Source organism: Seriola dumerili, unplaced genomic scaffold (assembly GCF_002260705.1).
Source record: "Seriola dumerili isolate Sdu_G_001 unplaced genomic scaffold, Sdu_1.0 BDQW01001299.1, whole genome shotgun sequence".
NCBI lineage: Eukaryota > Metazoa > Chordata > Actinopteri > Carangiformes > Carangidae > Seriola > Seriola dumerili.
In genome coordinates this window covers 347,165-365,526 of record NW_019175554.1, presented here as the reverse complement: position 1 = coordinate 365,526, position 18,362 = coordinate 347,165, and the positions used below count along the sequence as shown (strand labels likewise).

Here is an 18,362-nt window from a genome sequence, read left to right as displayed (position 1 = left end):
GTGAACTTACCCATAATAAATAATGGTTAAAAAAAGAAGCACATAATTGGAAAAGAAAATAATAAATTATCACTTTATGCAAATGATACAACTGTGTTACTCAGACAAAAAATCCTTACCACTGCTGATGAAAGAAATTCAAGAATATTGTTAAATTTCAGCAGATCCAAGATTTAAACCTAATACTAAACACAGTCTTTGAAAATATAGGCTAAACATACAGGTTGATGTGATTCTGGAAATCTGACATGACATGAATTCCTTTGAAAACCTCTCTAAACTTAAATGACAAGTCCAAAGTTTGTGTATGTTGACAGTAATTGGTCGTTGTAATCATTGCTCCACTCCATACTGACTGTGAAGTAATGCCTTACTCACATAACCAACATCTCCTTTCTCATATAACCAACAACTCCACTGTAAGAAATAAGGGAAAAATTCCAGCTCTGTGCAAAAATACAAGCTAAAATTTAGCTGGAACTATACATTTATGAGGTCCCAGCAGTATGAATTGGCCAAATCAATGTTTCACTACAATATGTGAACTGTACATCAGTGAAAGTAATGGAAGAAATTACTACACAGCAGCCCTGCTAACTGAATGTGACTGGTTCATGCTTGATGTTAACTGTATCAGTACACTTGAGGAATTAAACCAGTTTATGTGTCACTTGTGCCAAACTGATTTAGCCTGAATGACAAGACAAGGTCTTTCTATGATGGTGTGAGTGTTTGAAGCCTAAAGATAGAGAGATGTATTAATTCAAGTGATGCCAACAAACTATTTAGCTGTAAGATGTGTGCATGTATTATATACATGTATCACTGTTCATTTAAAGATTAATTTGTTAAAAACTCACCTGTTGCTGACTGCCCATTAACACCAACAATGTAGGTGCAACATCACATTGTACCATTGGCTCAAGTTGTTGAGCCAATTGTTGTTGTGTTGAGACCTGGTTAAAAACTATGATGCATTTTCATTTTCTTCCTGACTTGTTAAAAGTGCAAGGAATTTTTACAATGAAATGTGCAGCAAATACAGGTTTGTCCTGAAATAGTTCCTCTATTGTTCAGCACTGCACAAACATCAACAAATTATCATTTTCAATCCTTACTCCCTAATTAGGCCCATGACCTGTCAATTATCCACCAAAGTTGTCGCCAAGGGAAGAGCAGCGTTCCACATTTGCAGGATGCTTTGTCTATGTCTGTTCAAAACAAGGAAGTGTTCAACAGTTACTGATGATATTGCTTACAAGAAGACATTATAGAAAATTGAAAGATACAGGAACTGTCTTGACTGGATGGTTGGTTATTCGCAATAACATGCATTATATTTGTGAAAATGGCTAATTAAATTCTGTTTTGCATTCAGTTTTTGTAGATATTTTCCAAAAGATCATTGTATTTGAAAGCAGACAACTGTATTTTGTTGAGGAAAGAAATGACACATAGAAATCAACATAACTTCATCCAAAGAAATGTAGAATAGAATGGAAGCAAAGCGTTGGATATACTATAAATGATTGAAATACTTAATGACCATCTTGCTTTAAAGAATATATAAAAAAGTAGAAAAAGTCCTAATTACCAGCTCTGAGTAACCGCATGTCACAGAACCTGGTCTGATATGGATGAAAGAAAAAGTTGAAGAATATCAAATTGTTAATAAGTGGGTCATGCTTAGTGTCACTGTCGGAACAGACTCCCTCAAGATGTTTAATGATGATGGCCTTGGACAAATTGGCTGTTTACCAGGAAACTGTTGTATACTGACGCAGTGGTCTCTGCACACAGGCTAGTACATTAGTACAGTCTGGGTAATGTCTCACTGTGTAATAAACACATGAAAACATATTTTTTATCAAAAGCAGAAGAGTTGGCTAGTGCTGTTATTACTTAGAATAGTGACCCTTTTCTAGTTTATCCCATTGGTACCATAATCACAATATAATTTGGTGACAACATTGAAATAGGTAATTAGAAAATCTTATTTTTCAAGTATATATTTGCATAAAGGTCAAAAACATTAATCCTTGAGCAAAATAGTTGTTTTTTTTTAGGCCATGGGAACAGGAACAACATCGTCCAAATGAACTGCCTTGGGGCTGGGATCGGAGACAAATACAATGGCAGGTCGGGATGGTATTAACTGTTCGCAGTTGTGGGAAAAAAATAAGTTGCTCGGAAATACATTGCTGCAGCTAATTCTCTGGAAGCCCCTCCGTATTTTGCTGGGATGAAACTGGATGAAACTGAGAGAAGAATAGGGACGGAGGAAAAAAGGAAATTAGTAACGTAATCCTCAGCAGGATCAAAAGAGTGTGATTGTATTATATTTTGTTGCATCATAGCAAATGAAAGATGTTTTAGATCAAAGGCAGTGATTTTCAGTGGGAGAATATGGAGATGCATTATTGAAAATGGCGAACAAAGTGTGTGTGTGTGTGTGTGTCAGGAGGTGGTGGGGGTCGTATTTGATGTCATAACTTGGGAAATGTAGCCTCTCCTATTCAGCAGACCTGTGTAACCCAACCTTGGCCTCTCATTGTGTCTTTATTTGTTTGATTTCAAGGCAGGGACATTACAATAAAGCCAATCTAGAAATGGGATCAGGCTGTGGCTGATGGTAATTACTTGCTGTCTACATCATTAAGAATTTAATGTAATTTCAGATAGACTTTCCTGCTTTCCTGGACAGAGAGAGAGAGAGAGAGAAAGAGAGAGAGAGAGAGTAAACTGCCTGGCAACAGCATGTTTTTGATCATGCCAATAAAAGCATGTGAACTGAAAAATAAAATGACTTGAGAGAGTCTGTGGTCACTGAACTTCACAGAGCCAGATGACAGTGAAAAGTAGCAGATTCTATTAGGAGAGAAACATGCTGCATATTTAACTGCACAGTGACTGCATGTCACAAACTAGAGGACACATTTTAAAACAACACTGAATGTGACAAATAATTATCTTGACATAGCCTGTTATATATAGAAGACGCACACGCACACACTCCTAGTAAACACCTGTTACTGGTTTTGCAATTTTCTTGTTTTCTGTATCTATTCATTTATTTTATTTTAATTTAATTCAATTGTATTTTTTTTTAAATTGCATTATCCTTAACCTTCGACAATATTTGTTCAGCAGACATTTATGAATGTATTTATTAATAAAATAAACTGTATCTTATAAAGGATCTGTATGGGTTTAAGAAGAAAAACATCTACAAGACAAAGAAAACATGTTTGGAAACCAGCTTGAGTTGCCAGGAAGTGCATGACCCCCCCCCCCAATGTATGACATTTTATAGTCTTAACACCTCCTCTGCTCGAGAATGATGTATTTTTAATAAACTACAGATAATATGAAGTATGTAAGACTAATCCCCAGGGTCACAAAGAGTTGAAAAACCAGATTTAAGCCAAGTCACCCTTCCTCTGACCATTCTGCCCTAGTCTGAAGATGGTGGATTGGCTGTCAGTGGGATTACTGCAACAGGAGGTGATCAGTCATGTAGAAAAGCTGTGGAGTGTCTCTGTCTGGGTGACCCTTTCCCAGCTGTTTCTAGCTACTGTATGTGAAAGTGAGATGTATCTAAATGACACTCTTGAAGGTTAAAAACAATTAACGTTGAGGTCAAAGGTCATGGTGAGGATTATGTTGGATAAAAGGATGTAGAGATAAAATTGCTATTTGATACTGTACAGTAGACAGTTGACTCACTGACTGCAGGACAAATTGCAAGGACAGTCAACACACGCAACAGATTTTTGTACTCAGCAGTCAAATCTGAATTTTGCAGCATTTACCACTAAGATGTGGATATAGTTGAACTAAGAAATAAAACAAGGTGTGTTTCATTATCATTCTAATCTTAAAAAACTCACTATTTTTTGGCCACCTTTTCAGACTTTTCTGACAAAATTCGTTTATGGTTCCCAGACGTTATAAACTAATGATTTTGGTGATATCCTGAATGTTTAGCTAATGCCACCATGAGGTTGACATTTGTGGTTTTAAGTAAAATATTAACAACTACTGGCTTGGTTGCCATTAAAATTTATCAAACACATTCATGTTCCCTTCAGTGCAAATTGTAATCGCGTTGCTGATCCCCTGATTTTCTTCCTAGTGCCATTATATGGTCCAAATTTCACTTTGGCTAAAGAACAAATACTTGCAAAAACATTCCCATCATGCTCAGCTGTACTTTTATCTTTTGTACTAGTAAGCAAATGTTACGATGGCCAGCATAACAGTCAACATGTTAGCACTGTCATTATGAGCCTGTTTGCAGTTTATGTTGTTGCTGTAGACCACACCACTACAGAACACTGCAAAAAACAGAAGGTGTCTAGGAACAGAAGGTATTTCTGTTGTTTTGTATGTGTATCAAAATGCACAAACTGTTTAAAAATGTAACCACAATTGCTGTTACTTAAATTTCTAACCAACAAAATAGAGAAAAGGGGCCTAAATTATTAATAAAGCATAAATAGTGTACTATTTCATTAATGAATTTCTTATTAATGCCTTGTTAATGTGAAAGTCTCTGCAACCTGTGCGGAAGAAATGTAATGTCATGATCAAACCTCACCATTTATTAACTAGAACTATTGTTTATTATTGCACACAGGAGCATACTCCATCATTATAACAGCTGGGTTTAAGCCCTAATAAGCCTTAAGAGCTTGTATGACTGTTGTGTGTTTCCTGTTTCAACACGCTGAGGGAAAATGAGTAACTGAGTTGGAATGGATGAAAAAGAAAGCTGATACAGTGAAATAAAATCTCCATTGTTATTTCTGCAATTAATCATATGCTGTAATTGTTTGCTCAGAATGTAAAAAAAATGTAAAATTGTACAGACACCATCTCAAATTCTGTATCATTTGGCTGCAAACAACCATTGCCTGGGCAGCTGACTTATTTATTGTAGGCAGATATGGAATGCACCACAATGTATTGATTGAGTATTGATTCTGCTTGACAAATAGGGAGGTTTGATCATGACATACTGCAGCACCTGGCTTGCCAAGGGTGCAGCTTTTTACTCTGTTCCCACAGAAGGAAAAAATACAGAATATAATATAAATCCATATTTTCATAGAGTTTTCTGGATACTTTCCTGGGCAGGGAAGGCATTGCAAGAGTATCCACAAATATGCCTTGATCTTCAGATAAAATTTAATCTGAAATGATTATGAGGGCAAACCTTCAGAGCCGTTTTGTCAGCAACTACAGTGCTTATTTTATTGTTTATTGTTTTAAAAAAGGTGAAATTATCAATAAACTAAACTTAAGGATTTCTTTCTTTCGTCTCTCTCGCCCTCTCTCTCTCGCTCTCTCTCTCTCTCATGCACACACATACACAAACACATTGCAGGCATGAACATGCTTACACGGTTTGTTCTCTTGATCTCAAACAGCCTGACAGATGACTTCTCAACCTATTCAAGATGTTGACCATATTGCAAGTCCAACTGCTCTTCCAAGAAATGTGTGTTGTTTGTAAATTGACAACACACGTCAGTTACAGTACAACACTTATTCTATCACATAAGGCAAATGGAGCTCATTTCCTTCATATGTTGAGTTATTTTGGTGTCATTACAAAACCTATATTATTACCTGTCTTGAAAGACATTACTGTGCGCATATGAATGAATGATTATCATCTTTCAGTCTATCTGTGTAAAGCCCAGTTTGGCCAGAGGTGATTACTGTGGATTATACTGAGCTGTTTCTAGCTCCTGACGTGCTCTGTGCTTACATGACGTGCCTCAATCCTGAAATGCTGATTATAACTTGAGAAGCTGCATGTGCGAAAAGATTTCTCAGCACTGGTTTGTTTGCATGCTTCTTGTTTTGTAAGAGCCAAAGCCGAACAGGTTTTAAAGGACATATGATACAAGGGAGTTCCTCACTTGGGAGTGTGCATAGTTAACAGGAACACAAAGAGTCCTAAAGCCTTTCTGTCTACACAACTTTCATAGCAAACACATAAACAGGCATAGGGCAGAAAAAAAAACAAAAAACAGCAGCTTTGTAAAGCAGAAGGCACTAGGGGTTCATGTGGTGGAAGAAAAAGCATCAAAACCACTTTCACAATTTCTTGGGTGATATTTCACAAGGTTATGGTTGCAGTAGGAGTATAGTAATGACCAATACCACTCAACAAAGGTGAGAAATATTTCTCAGACTAAACTGATTTGACTTCCAGTGTTTCAGACAGGAGCAGGTGTAGCTACAAGTCAGTGCCATGTTTTTCTTTTTAAGTGTGACTCTGGGTGTTACCTCACCAGCTCTGACCTTTGTAGGTGATGACAACAACACAGGCTCTCTGGCTTTTCATCTTTAACTGTTTCATCTTTATCTGAGGTACAATCCGGTTGATAATTTCTACACCAGATTCAATCTTGTGTGAAGATGATGCAATATAAATCTGACCCAGTCTGACAATGTAATTAATATTTGTATCAATATACTTACTACACTTAATAATTCATACACTACTGAAAGATTTTCTCACTGAATAGACCACATACCAGACATTTGGGGGATATTCACATACAGAATAGCAGAGTTTGAATCACAAATAGAAAATTCTGAATTTTGTGTGTTTGTCAGTTTATAATAATCTAAAGTATAGGCCCGTTTTCTTGCTCTGCTTTCAAAGAGAATCCATATAAATACAATTTAAGCAGCATCAGAAGATGTGTAAACTAGATTTTGTTTGGTGATATTTGTGTTCATGAAAAAACCTGACAATCAATCTGAGAGTGGCTGTTAGAATAGATTGCACCTTCAAACCTTACTAAATATCACATATGTGTATACGAGATCTTATACACACACTTCTGAAAATTAATGCAGGTGATATCAATACAGAAAAAAAATCCAAAGTATTATAAAAATAAAGCATCTTTAATAGTTACTTTGATTTTCTTTCACAGATACTCAGCATGTTTTCACAGACACATTGAAAATTGCATGATTGTATAGAGGAGGATGACGTATGTATCTCAAAGCAGATGTATGACAATGAAGAAACAATTCAAATTATTTAGTGTGAAAATACGGGACTCTTTGCCATGCTGAGATGGAATTTGAAGGTTTTATATACAGTACACCATCCGTGAGCTTTCACAGGAAGTAGGGCATGTGGTTACCAACCATGGCTCTAAGACGTCACACAGAATTTTGACAACTGTTTTCAGATTCCGAAATGAATTGCCATGTTTGTTATGCCGAATGCTTTGACGGCATTTGTGCACAGTGTGCATAGAATTCAATGTATATTGACAGAGTGAGCTCTCCAAATGTAACAGGATGACCCTGCCTTAAATAAAGTAATACATTTTGATTCTTGTTTCTACCAAATTTGAAATGTGTTTGGTTACTTTATTCAAGATGTATCCAACTTCCAAGAGTAATCACTTCTTTATGATGTTTGTAATTGTTACAGTTGGTGTAAAGAGATGAAGAAAGAAACATTTGCTGTGTCTTGAAACGTCTTTTGTCTTTTTCATACCAATGCAAAAGTTTTATATAAAGTTTTTTGTACAATATTTACATAGGACCTTAGATTAAGTTGCTCTCATGACTTTGTTATAAAGCTGTTAGTACTTTCACATCAATATTAATTCATTAATTACTTTGGTTTTCTGATACTTTACATGTGCGTAAGTGTCATGGATCATAGAAATGATAAAAAGTGGAACAGAGGACGGTACTGTGTGCCCTTATTAACGACAGAAACTCATGGGCATGTGGGTCAAATCATAATATATTGCAAGTAATAACATTCATATGACAAAAGCAAAAAGAGCAACCTCATGTAAGAACTACACTTCTTACAGTGAGCTTTGTAAACATTCATGTAAACAGTGGTGGTTTTTGGAGGTGTGGACAGCTGAATATTAGATGTTTGAGATCTGCCTGAGCTTTCGGTTCACAACCTGCATTGAGTCATCCTTCATTTTTAAAGGTATTTCCACTTCTGATCTTTTCTTTCTGTGCTTTTTAAACCTCTTACAGCATATGTAAGATGTCAGTGTAACAACCAAGAAAAAAAGCCCCAGACATGTCACTGAAAGAGCAATGAGGACAGGCTGACAGGGGAAGAGCTCATACCTCTCCGGCCCCTCTGTCATTTGGCCAGTGTACCAGGGCCTCTCCTCTATCTCTATGTCAGCCTCTCTGGTCAGCAGGCTCTGGATGTAACTCTCATTGCTCACTGTTTCATTGACAAAGAAGTTAACCATGACAGTTGAGTAAAGTGGCTCAGGCTGACCATGATCACTGACCTTCACCAGAAGGCTGTAGAGGCCCCGGTTGCTGAGTTCCCTCTTTAATGTGATATTTCCTGTTTCTGGGTCTATGGCAAATGACCCCGGTTCGCCACCTTTCCTCTTAATGATACTATAGGCGATCACAGCATTCATGCCTGTATCTTTATCCACAGCGTACACCTCTGTGATTGATGTTCCTGGTAACGTATTGGGTAGCACTAGCATGTAGGACTGATTGGACTGAGGGAAGAGGACAATAGGCGGGTTGTCATTTACATCCAACAACAGCACGGTCACCATGGTAACACAGGAAAGCGTGGGCTCCCCACCATCGATGGCCTCAATCCACAGCTGGTATGTCCCTTGTTGCTCACGGTCCAGTGATGTCTTGGCCCTCAGCGCCCCCCGCCCTGTGTCGATCATGAAGATGTCGCTGCCGTTGAGGATGGAAAGGGCCACCCAGCCATTTTCCCCAGCATCAGCATCCGTCACAGAGAGAACACCGATCTCACCGTACCCTGGGAAGTTCTCTGGCACGAAGAAAGTAAAGTCTTTATTGATGAAGCGGGGACTGTTGTCATTGCGGTCTTGCACGCTCACCACCACAGTTGCAATTGACTCCCTCCTGGGTGTCCCCTGATCCACTGCTCTCACTATGAACCGGTATGTCTCTTTCTCCTCACGGTCCAGTGATGTGGCCACAGTCAGGACACCTGTCACACGATCCACAACAAAGATCCCGGGGGCGTCACCTCCAAGGAGGTAGATGACTTCCCCTCGGCTTTCGCTGTCCTGGTCCGAGGCTTGGAGCTGGGTTAGAAAAGTGTTCGGTGGATTGTTTTCCTCAACAGATATTTCCAACAGAGACTGCTGAAACACTGGTGCGTTATCATTCTCATCCAACACCTGCACCTTGAGGAATGTCTTGATGACAAGTCCTTGAGTATTCTTAGCAACCACAATTAGCTCATATTCCTGTATCTTTTCATAGTCCAAGGGCTCTGTAGTCTCCAGCAGGTATTCATTCTTGAACAGCTGATAGGGACCAAGCCTGAAGGGACCAGTCCCTTCCAAATAACAGTCCACCCTTTGGTTCATATCAATGTTTTTAACAGTAAAAAAAGCAATTGGAGAAAAGGCTGGCTCAGACTCCTTTATAGTGACTACCCCATCCTTTTCTGGTGCAATGTACCGAGGTATGACAGCAGGGGGTCCAGTGACAACTTTGATGATATGGAAAGTAACAGTGGCAACAGCAGGGATACAACCAGGCCCGTTAGCCAGAGCGGTGAGTTTGTAAAATGTGGCTGTGACAGTGTTTATTTTCCCTGCTAGCTTGATCACCCCAGTGATTCTGTCCAAATGGAACAAGCTCCTGGTGTCCCTTGGCACACGTTCACTGTAAGCGTAGCTGATCTGAGCATTAGCACCAAGGTCAGGGTCAAAAGCATGCAAACGTGCCAAATGTGCCCCTTTGGTAGCATTCCCATGCAGAGTGACATTAATTTGTGACTCTGTGAATTGGGGGCAGTTATCGTTCACATCTGTGATGACAATTTTTAAAGTAGCTGCGCCGAGTAGAGGAGGGGTCCCTCCATCCTCTGCAATGATATCTGTAATGTATTCAGCCTGTGTCTCTCTGTCCAAGGCCTCTGTCACAATGAGGAAGGGTGTGAGCTCTCCTCCCTCATTCTCCTCAACATCCAGTGTGAACACGCCAAAGTCGTTAACCAGCCAGTAGGTCTGCACTCCGTGAACACCCAGGTCCGGGTCAACTGCAGACTGCTCCACTGCATAACGAGCGTTGACGGGAGTGTTTTCGGGGACAGACATACAGATCTCATCCACGGGGAACTTTGGCCTGTTGTCGTTCACATCCTCAATTAAAATCTTAACTTTTATGAGCTGAAAGTACTGCTGAGGCAACACAAACACATCCAGTGAGAGGACACATCCCTGTCCCTCTGCGTTATCAGGACAGAGGGTCTCTCTGTCAATCTCTGTAGCAGATGTGTGAAGCTCCCCCGTCGTATTATTTAGGTTCACATACTGTTCACTGACCTTCTTTTGCGAGAGACTGAATAAAAAGGGGGGCTCAACAGTGAAATCCAAATTTAAGTCTACTCCAATGGCCCCTATGAAGGTCCCCCTGGGTAATCCCTCCTTTATCTTATAGATGAGCTCTTTTGCTTGGCTGAAATTTGCAAAACAGGAAAGAGGGCTGGTGTAAAGCAAGAGGATGCACAATCCCTGTAATACAAGATAATTAAAGATAATACAGTTTAATGAGAGAGTTGCAGAATAGAATGAGGTATTACTGATTATGAACACTGAACATTATTATTTTATTATAGCTGATGCAGAGCTCTGGCAGTGGCAACCATGAATTGAACTGTAATCATTGCAACTACTGTAATGCTCATTATGATGATCACTGTACCCAATCAATCCAGATTGGATTAGATTTGTTAGGACAATAAAGTTTATTTAAGCATAAAAAAGACATGATAATTAAAACAGTATAGTGTAGAGGTGGGGGGGTGGGGGGTACTCATGTCCTAAGTCATATAACGTTGTATTTGCAGTATCATAAAAGGTAATTGCAGTTCTGTTAAAGTGAAGTTTGTCTGTAAACTTACCCATATTCCTCCTCTTTTGCTAAGGCTGGGGTGTCTGCTGTTGAACATGTTTATGTCCTAGTCCAACACTTTCCACTTAAAGCAGTGAGAGTGGCAGTTTAAGTAACCCAGGCATTTTGAGCGTTGAGCAGTGCAGACCTCTGCTGAGTGCTATGGCTTATTGCTATCTGACTTGAACAAGTCATTCATCCCAGTGCTGGCTCAGGACACTCCCACCATATGCAAATCAGTCCCTCGTGCGAACCAATGAGAGCCCATGTGCACTGGAAAATCTACTTGAGTTCACAGATTTTATTTTCACACATGCTATCAAAGCACATTGACACACACACACACACACACACACACACACACACACACACACACACACACACACACACACACACACACACACACACACACACACACACACCTGCACTTTTTTATACACACCCATGCTGTCACAAGCAGCATACCTTGTAATACTGTGGTAGAGTGAAAGCACATGATTAACAACTGGGCTTATAATAACATGGTAGACTAAGCAACATGTAAAATAGCCACCGCCCAGAGATTAGTTTAATCCTGCAATGGTTAAAAAACACTACAGAAAAATGCAAATGTATAATGATGTAATGATGATCTAGGCTATTGTGTTTCTGATCACAGCTGAACATTGACTTTCTGAATTTATAGTTAGATAGATAGATAGATAGATAGATAGATAGATAGATAGATAGATAGATAGATAGATAGATCGTATATAGCCTATACTGTATATCAATTAAACAATACAGAAATCATGAAAATATCATAAACAAAGACAGCAGAGAGGTGATCTTGCCATCATAAGTGGTGATGTGGTCTGATTCTGGATTGAGCCTTTAACTAAATCAACCCCCTAATCCCCATGTGTTCTAAATGCCGGGCCAGCTGTTTGCTGGGATTGGAAGCATACTGCTCAGAGAAATTGAGTGATTGAAGTTCTCTGGTGGATTGAGACAGTCACACACACTCATTTTGTCAAATATTGCATTAGACCTTTGCTGTCATGCCTCATCATAAGGGTCTAGTGGATGGACAATACTAAGGCCTAAACTTTATAATACAGTTCTTGCAGTTGCTTTCTTATTCGGTGAGAAGTGTAATATAGAAATAGATCAAATTTCTTATAGTTCGATGAGGTATTTTGCATGATATACAATGCATTTCAGTGACATAGCCAGACAGTATATTGATATGGATCATTTCCATTTCCATCTTGCATCCAGCATCCTGAGTTGTTTTAGTCCATGCACTAAGCTCTGAAATATTTCTGTAAACACAGACTGTAGGCTCAGTAGACTGGGAGGCAGCAACAGATCAGGGAAATGAGAGTCATTTGAGAGCTGCCTGCAGAGTGCAGACGGTGTGAGGTGTTCAGCTGTTGATCATCAGTGAAGAGTCAGTCTAGAAAAGAGCAGTTGCATTAGATGGCACAGCAGAAGCACAGTTATAAGTATTTAGCTAATTAAGGTCAATTCATTCGCTTTATGTGCTCACATTGTTTTTAAAAGAAAAAAAGCAGCTAATTGAAATATTTTTTGCATGAAACTATATTCTGCGCGACCAAGATGGTTCATGTATTTGCAATACAATAATCACATTTAAGCTGTAATTATTTTGTATTTTAACTAATTTCCATTCCACATTTTCCCTGTCCCTCAGCCTGTTGCTATGATACTGAGACGAGTTGAGAGCTCACAGATGACAGGTGACAAGTGGGGACCAACAGGCACAGAGGTCACCGTATCAGGTTAACTGACATATAGCATCACTGGCCTTTGTGTTACAGCTCTTTGTCATGCAACTGCCACAGAGTAAATAATGTAAAGCCAACCATAACCTGTAACGCCTGACACATTTAAAACGTTGTCTCACACATGCACAAGCTGTTTTATGATCCAGGGCCCCATTTCACCAAATTTGCAACATAGAAGTTGTGATCTGCAATATGAGATCATCTCCACTCCTGCCAATTTTGACACATGCAACCTGTCCAAACAAACACTATTCTTGTGGCTCATGCAAGAGCATTGGGAAGCCCTGTATGACTCACAGATGTATCTATAAAGTATGAATCACAGTCATTTGTGATGCTGCCACCATGTGTGATGTAAGCATTATCTTTATTGCATGAGTTGTATGAAAAAAATTCTGTGGAATGCATCAATTTCAAACCATCTCGACATATTAATATTAATTTGTGTTACTGTATTTTGTATTTGTATATGTTGTATTTTAACAAACTCTACTGATTCAAGCCCAGCCAGTTTGACTTGATTGGATTAAGACAGCAATACCCTGGTTTCTAATCTGGCCTGTGATCTTTGCTGTATCACACTGATTTCTTTATTTTAATCTCTATTTCACTCTCCTTTTATTTTAGAAAAAAACATCCTAAAAATATTTGAATCTGAAAAATCTAAGTGGCTATCAAATAACTTTTGTGATTTTATATCCTCTGCAATATTTGTAATTATTTTCTCTTTAAATTTCTAATGACCAACTAAACAACTTGTCTTGTTTTTTTTTTTTGTGTGGATTCTCAAAGTTAACAGTCAACATTTAAAATGTGTTGGCCAGACAAAAAAACTAAAAAAACTACTACTACAAAGGTTGAATGAGGCCAAGAGGCAGTATTACTTTGGTCTTAATTACATCATTTGCTGCTCTGAGTCTGTGTGAGATGAGACAGCGTAATCTCTGCCCAGATTTCCAAACAGATGTCCTGTTAACCTTGGTCTTTCCTTTTAATCAAAGGACCGCTAAGCTATCTTGATAGCTACAAGACAGCTCCATGGCTGTTAAGTAAGTTGAACATGACCACACAAAAGTATCACGTCAGGAGATACAGTAACTTGAAAACCTCTTTTTGGAGCCTGTGTAGAATCATCTTTCAGAACAATCAACAATCAAACATCCACTAGGATGATTTATTTAATGCGTTAGCAGTAGTTTTATTCATTTATTTACTTATTTATTTATTTATTTGGGGGGGCGGGGGGCTGTGTCAGGAGGAGCAGTGTCCCAAAAATAACATCTTGCATGCATCTGAACAAATATACTTATAAAGAACAAGATTAATAATAAATAAAAAAGACATGTAATACTCATTCCTCAATGACGTTTCCTTTAGGGTCATACTGTGTAATAAGTCTCACATTGTCTAAGTCTCCCTTTGGGCCCATCAGTATAATTGTGTAGATGCTTGAGAACACTGGGGAGCTGAACTATTTCCAAAGTTTGAAGTCTGATGTGTGATATATTGTATGTGACATTAATGCAATACAAACTAATTGTTGGTCAAAAACTGTTGCACTCTCTTTTGACTAATTACTGTAATTTTGAAAACGTCAAAAACCAGAAGCCATTACATTGAGTTAGTTGTTGATCCAGCTGGAATCGCTGCTTCTATAGCACTATACAGTTCCAGAAATATGCATCACAGCTGTGTGTTGTTAGTTATAATGAAATATCTGTAGAATTGCCTCTTGGCAAATCAATATGACGCCCTCAGAAATACTTGTTTTATACCATCTAATTAATCAAACCGGCATTTCCCGTGTTTATCACAAAACAATAATTGCTGCAAAACTGAGAGAAGATTTCAGTTTAATAGAATACTACACAAAGCACTGTTCAGTAAGCCATATTCAACAGGCCAGAAATCCACTCATATTTTGTCAGTCAGAGTTGAGAGTGGGTCATGGGAGACCGTCTGCATGGTTCTGCTTTACTTTGCAATACCTTGATGCATAATGGGCAGTATTAGCATATAGATATTCTCTCTCGACAAAGTCCCACTATTGACTTTTAGTGCCAAGATGGGCACAAACAGGTGGCTAGAAGACATCTATCTATCTATCTATCTATCTATCTATCTATCTATCTATCTATCTATCTATCTATCTATCTGTCTATCTATCTATCTATCTATCTATCATGGAGCAACATTTTCCAGCTCAATGCACTTGTGTGGTGTGTGCATCAGCCACACTGCAGCTGCATCCCTCACTCTCAAGGGGACAGACCTCAGTATTCCCCACTGAACGAGTGGCCATCACCAAGCAGGGGCAGAGAAAAGTAGACTTTCGATTAGTACAGCTTTTTGGAAAATGGAATGGAGTGTAAATAACTGGGACAACTATTTTCTGCGCCTTTGTAGAAATGCAATGAAGTTTTCTTTGTGCAAAGCGTGCACTGATTTCCTTTAGACTAATGTGTAAAGTCAGCCATAGCTGTTCTTGCTCTGTCACTGCCACCTACTGGTTGAACTGATATAAAAGAAAAAAATAAGTAATGTTTCACTCACACATACACAGTGCAGTATAGCGCAGTATCTGTGTGTCATATTACTAGCTCAAATCCATAAGGCTTTGCTGGCCTGTTTCTAGTTGGGCGCAAAATGCAATTTGGGGCTAAATCTACAGTTGTATTTTCACTAGCCCTTGTCCTACAGCAGAATTAGATTTGTACAAATGTGATAGTTGAGTCCAGGGCTGCAAACTTGTAAGAGTACTTACTCAAGTAAATGATTTGTCATTTTCTTCCTGTGGAGACCCAATTTTCTCATTGACAAATCTGTGAATAGTACAAAGGAAAAATGCTTAAACTGTCTCTGCGGCTTGCCATCACGGAACCAATCTTGGTGTAAAATGGAGTTGGTCTAACATGATATTATACTACACAATTTCTGAACCCCAAAGGTCTATTTCTATTAACTGAAAAAAATACTCCCCCCCCCCCACACACACACACACATCCCCTGCTGCTCCTCTCTTCCACTGTTTTCCTCCCATCAGTTTTCTTTCTTTCTGCTCTTGTCAGCTACTAAAGATGCATCCTGGCACAAATGTGAGAAAGCTCATCTGGAGGGGTGAGGCAGAAACAGGCAGAGAGTGTAAAATAACATGAAAACCTTGGGAGCTTGTGTTTGATAGGCACGCAGACAGACAGACAGACAGACAGACAGGCATACAGACAGACAGAGAGAGCGATGGTAAGATAGCAGAGAGTGATAAACCTTGGTGTGGTGTGAGTGTGCCTTTGTGCCTCTGCAGGTGCAGGTTGGACATATCACTGAGAACAGGTGCTGTGGTAGAATGTATGCCCCTCACAGCTGCAGCCAAGGAGATTACTAGCCAGGCTTCCAAGTAATGAAGTTTCTATCGATTGACCCACCACAGGTTCTTGTTTCTGCCTGCTAACAGTGTGACTATTTCAAAGCTTCAATTTGAGGTTTTTGAGTACATCAATTAAGGTATAAAATTTCCACAAGGGGTACAATCTACTGATGGAAAATAATCATATAGCAACTTCTTATATTTCCATAACTCAAAATCAATTTTTGCTTATTTAATGTTAGAAAAAAATCGTTTTTTTCCTTTTTTCTTTTGCTCTGGAATCATTCACAAGCAACATTTCGCGTTCACTGCTGTTTTTTTTTTCTCTCTGTTTCTGTTTCTGTTCTGTAGATGTGAGAACACCTACCTGCGAAGACACACACATAATTTGAGACCCACTACTTTCAACTCCTGACACAATTATTCAAATGTCTAACAGCAGTTTCATCCATCATAATATTTAAACACATCATGTAAATCGCAATTTTCAAGTATATTCCTATAGATTTTCATTAAAAACTCTTGTCAAGTGTTTTATCCAACAGGAAAAATTGTGTATGTTACTTACATATCACAATGGTGCCTCAGATAAAAAACACACACACACACACACTACAGATTTGAGTGAATAAACCTCAGTGAGTATTTTCATATCAAATATTAATTTGTGTGCAGTAATTCCATTAATTTCCCCTATGACCAGGCAGCAGGATTACTGGGTGTCTATAGAAAATTAGAAGGACAAGGGAAACCAGCTGAAGGAAAAAGGCTAAAATCTGTTCTGTTGAATCAATTATTTAAATTTAGTGCTCCAATTTGCACAAGATGAATAGGAGGATTGTATAGACAAAAAGTCGATGTATAGATTTGTAAGTTACCTGTTCTGTGTAAATCTGAGGTTTATGTAAAAACTAGAGCCTGGTTAAAAAAAAAAAAAGCTGACATAAATACAGCTTTATACTGAAGAGTTGGAGAGCCTACAAATCAAAAGAAGCACAAGGTGTGAGGTCATTGTCGGCCATCTGTGTCAGGGGAACTATTTTCTCAGACAAGGGGGAAATTTCATTTCACCTTAACAGGAGACATCTACTGGGAACTGCTCAGTTATAGCCTTGGTCATCAACAATGATGGGTTCTTAATAGAATTCTATTCATGTGGGTAATATGTGCATACACACTATATATAACCTTGTTGCACTTAACATGGCATTCTGACCTTACACCTTACAGTACACAAAAGTGATGAGCAATGGTAAAAAAGCAAAAAAAGCCATTTTGTCACTGATGATTGATTTAACTGATTTAACTGTATAAATAAATGTTAGAATAAATGTGGTGCTGATTGATGAACATGCTGCAGTTAAAGAAACTGCCTCCAGAGTCACATAAGAAGATATAACTCTCTTGTTTTTGGTGCACTTCAATACAAAACAAACCCTCAGTGCCCACTTTATTAGGAACACCTGTTCCACTGCTCGTTGATGCAAATATCTTATCGGCCAATCACGTGGCGGCAACTCACTGCATAAAGACAGACAAGACATGGTCAGGTGGTATTCACATCAAACACTTGAGTGGGGGAGAAATGTGTTCTGAGCAATTTCGAACGTGGCGTGTTTGTTGGTGCAAGATGAGCTGGTGTCTCTGAAACTGCTGAATTCCTGGGATTTTCATGCACAACACCGTGTGTGAGTTTTTAGACAATGGTGTGAAAAACAACATCAAGTGAGCAGCAGTTCTGGAGGCGAGAACACCTTGTTAACGAGAGAGGTCAGAGGGGAGTGAGCAGACTGGTTCAAGCTGACAGGAAGGAAAAAGTAACTCAAATAACCATACGTTACAACAGTGCCCTGCAAAGGAGCATCTTGGAAGGCACAACATGTCGAAAATTGAAGTGGAGCTAGAGCAGCATTAGACCACACTGGGTTCCATTCCTGTCAGCTATGAGAATGAACCTCAGGTCAGCAGAGGCTCACCAAAAGTGGACTGTAGAAGATAAGAACAATGTCGCCTGTGACATGCGGTTGGTAGGGTCAGAGTTTTTGTGTACACAACATAAATACATGCAGTCCTCTCCTGTGTCAACGCTTCAGGCTGGTAGCGGTGATGTAATGGTGTGGGGAATATATTTCTTGGTCACACATCAGGCCATTTAATACCAACTGAGCGACGTTTAAATGCCACAGCCTAGGTGAGTTTTTTTTTTTTTTTTTTTCCCGACCAGTGTAAGTGTAAGTCCCTTCATGGCCACAGTCCACCTATCATTTAATGGCTACCTCCAG

The 18,362-nt window shown here is 38.9% G+C and overlaps 1 protein-coding gene across 1 annotated transcript in view; it reads right to left on the bottom strand.

Moving 5' to 3' along the window:
- Nucleotides 1-7,925: 7,925 nt before the first annotated feature.
- Nucleotides 7,926-18,362, bottom strand: part of pcdh20 (protocadherin 20) — a 37,032-nt gene continuing 26,595 nt past the window's right edge. Inside the window, exons 5-6 of the mRNA XM_022767789.1 lie at nucleotides 10,937-10,993; nucleotides 7,926-10,547 (exon numbers count right to left, since the gene is read on the bottom strand). Of these exons, the coding sequence (XP_022623510.1) occupies nucleotides 7,926-10,547; nucleotides 10,937-10,993 (2,679 nt within the window). The remainder of the gene's footprint in view (nucleotides 10,548-10,936; nucleotides 10,994-18,362) is intronic.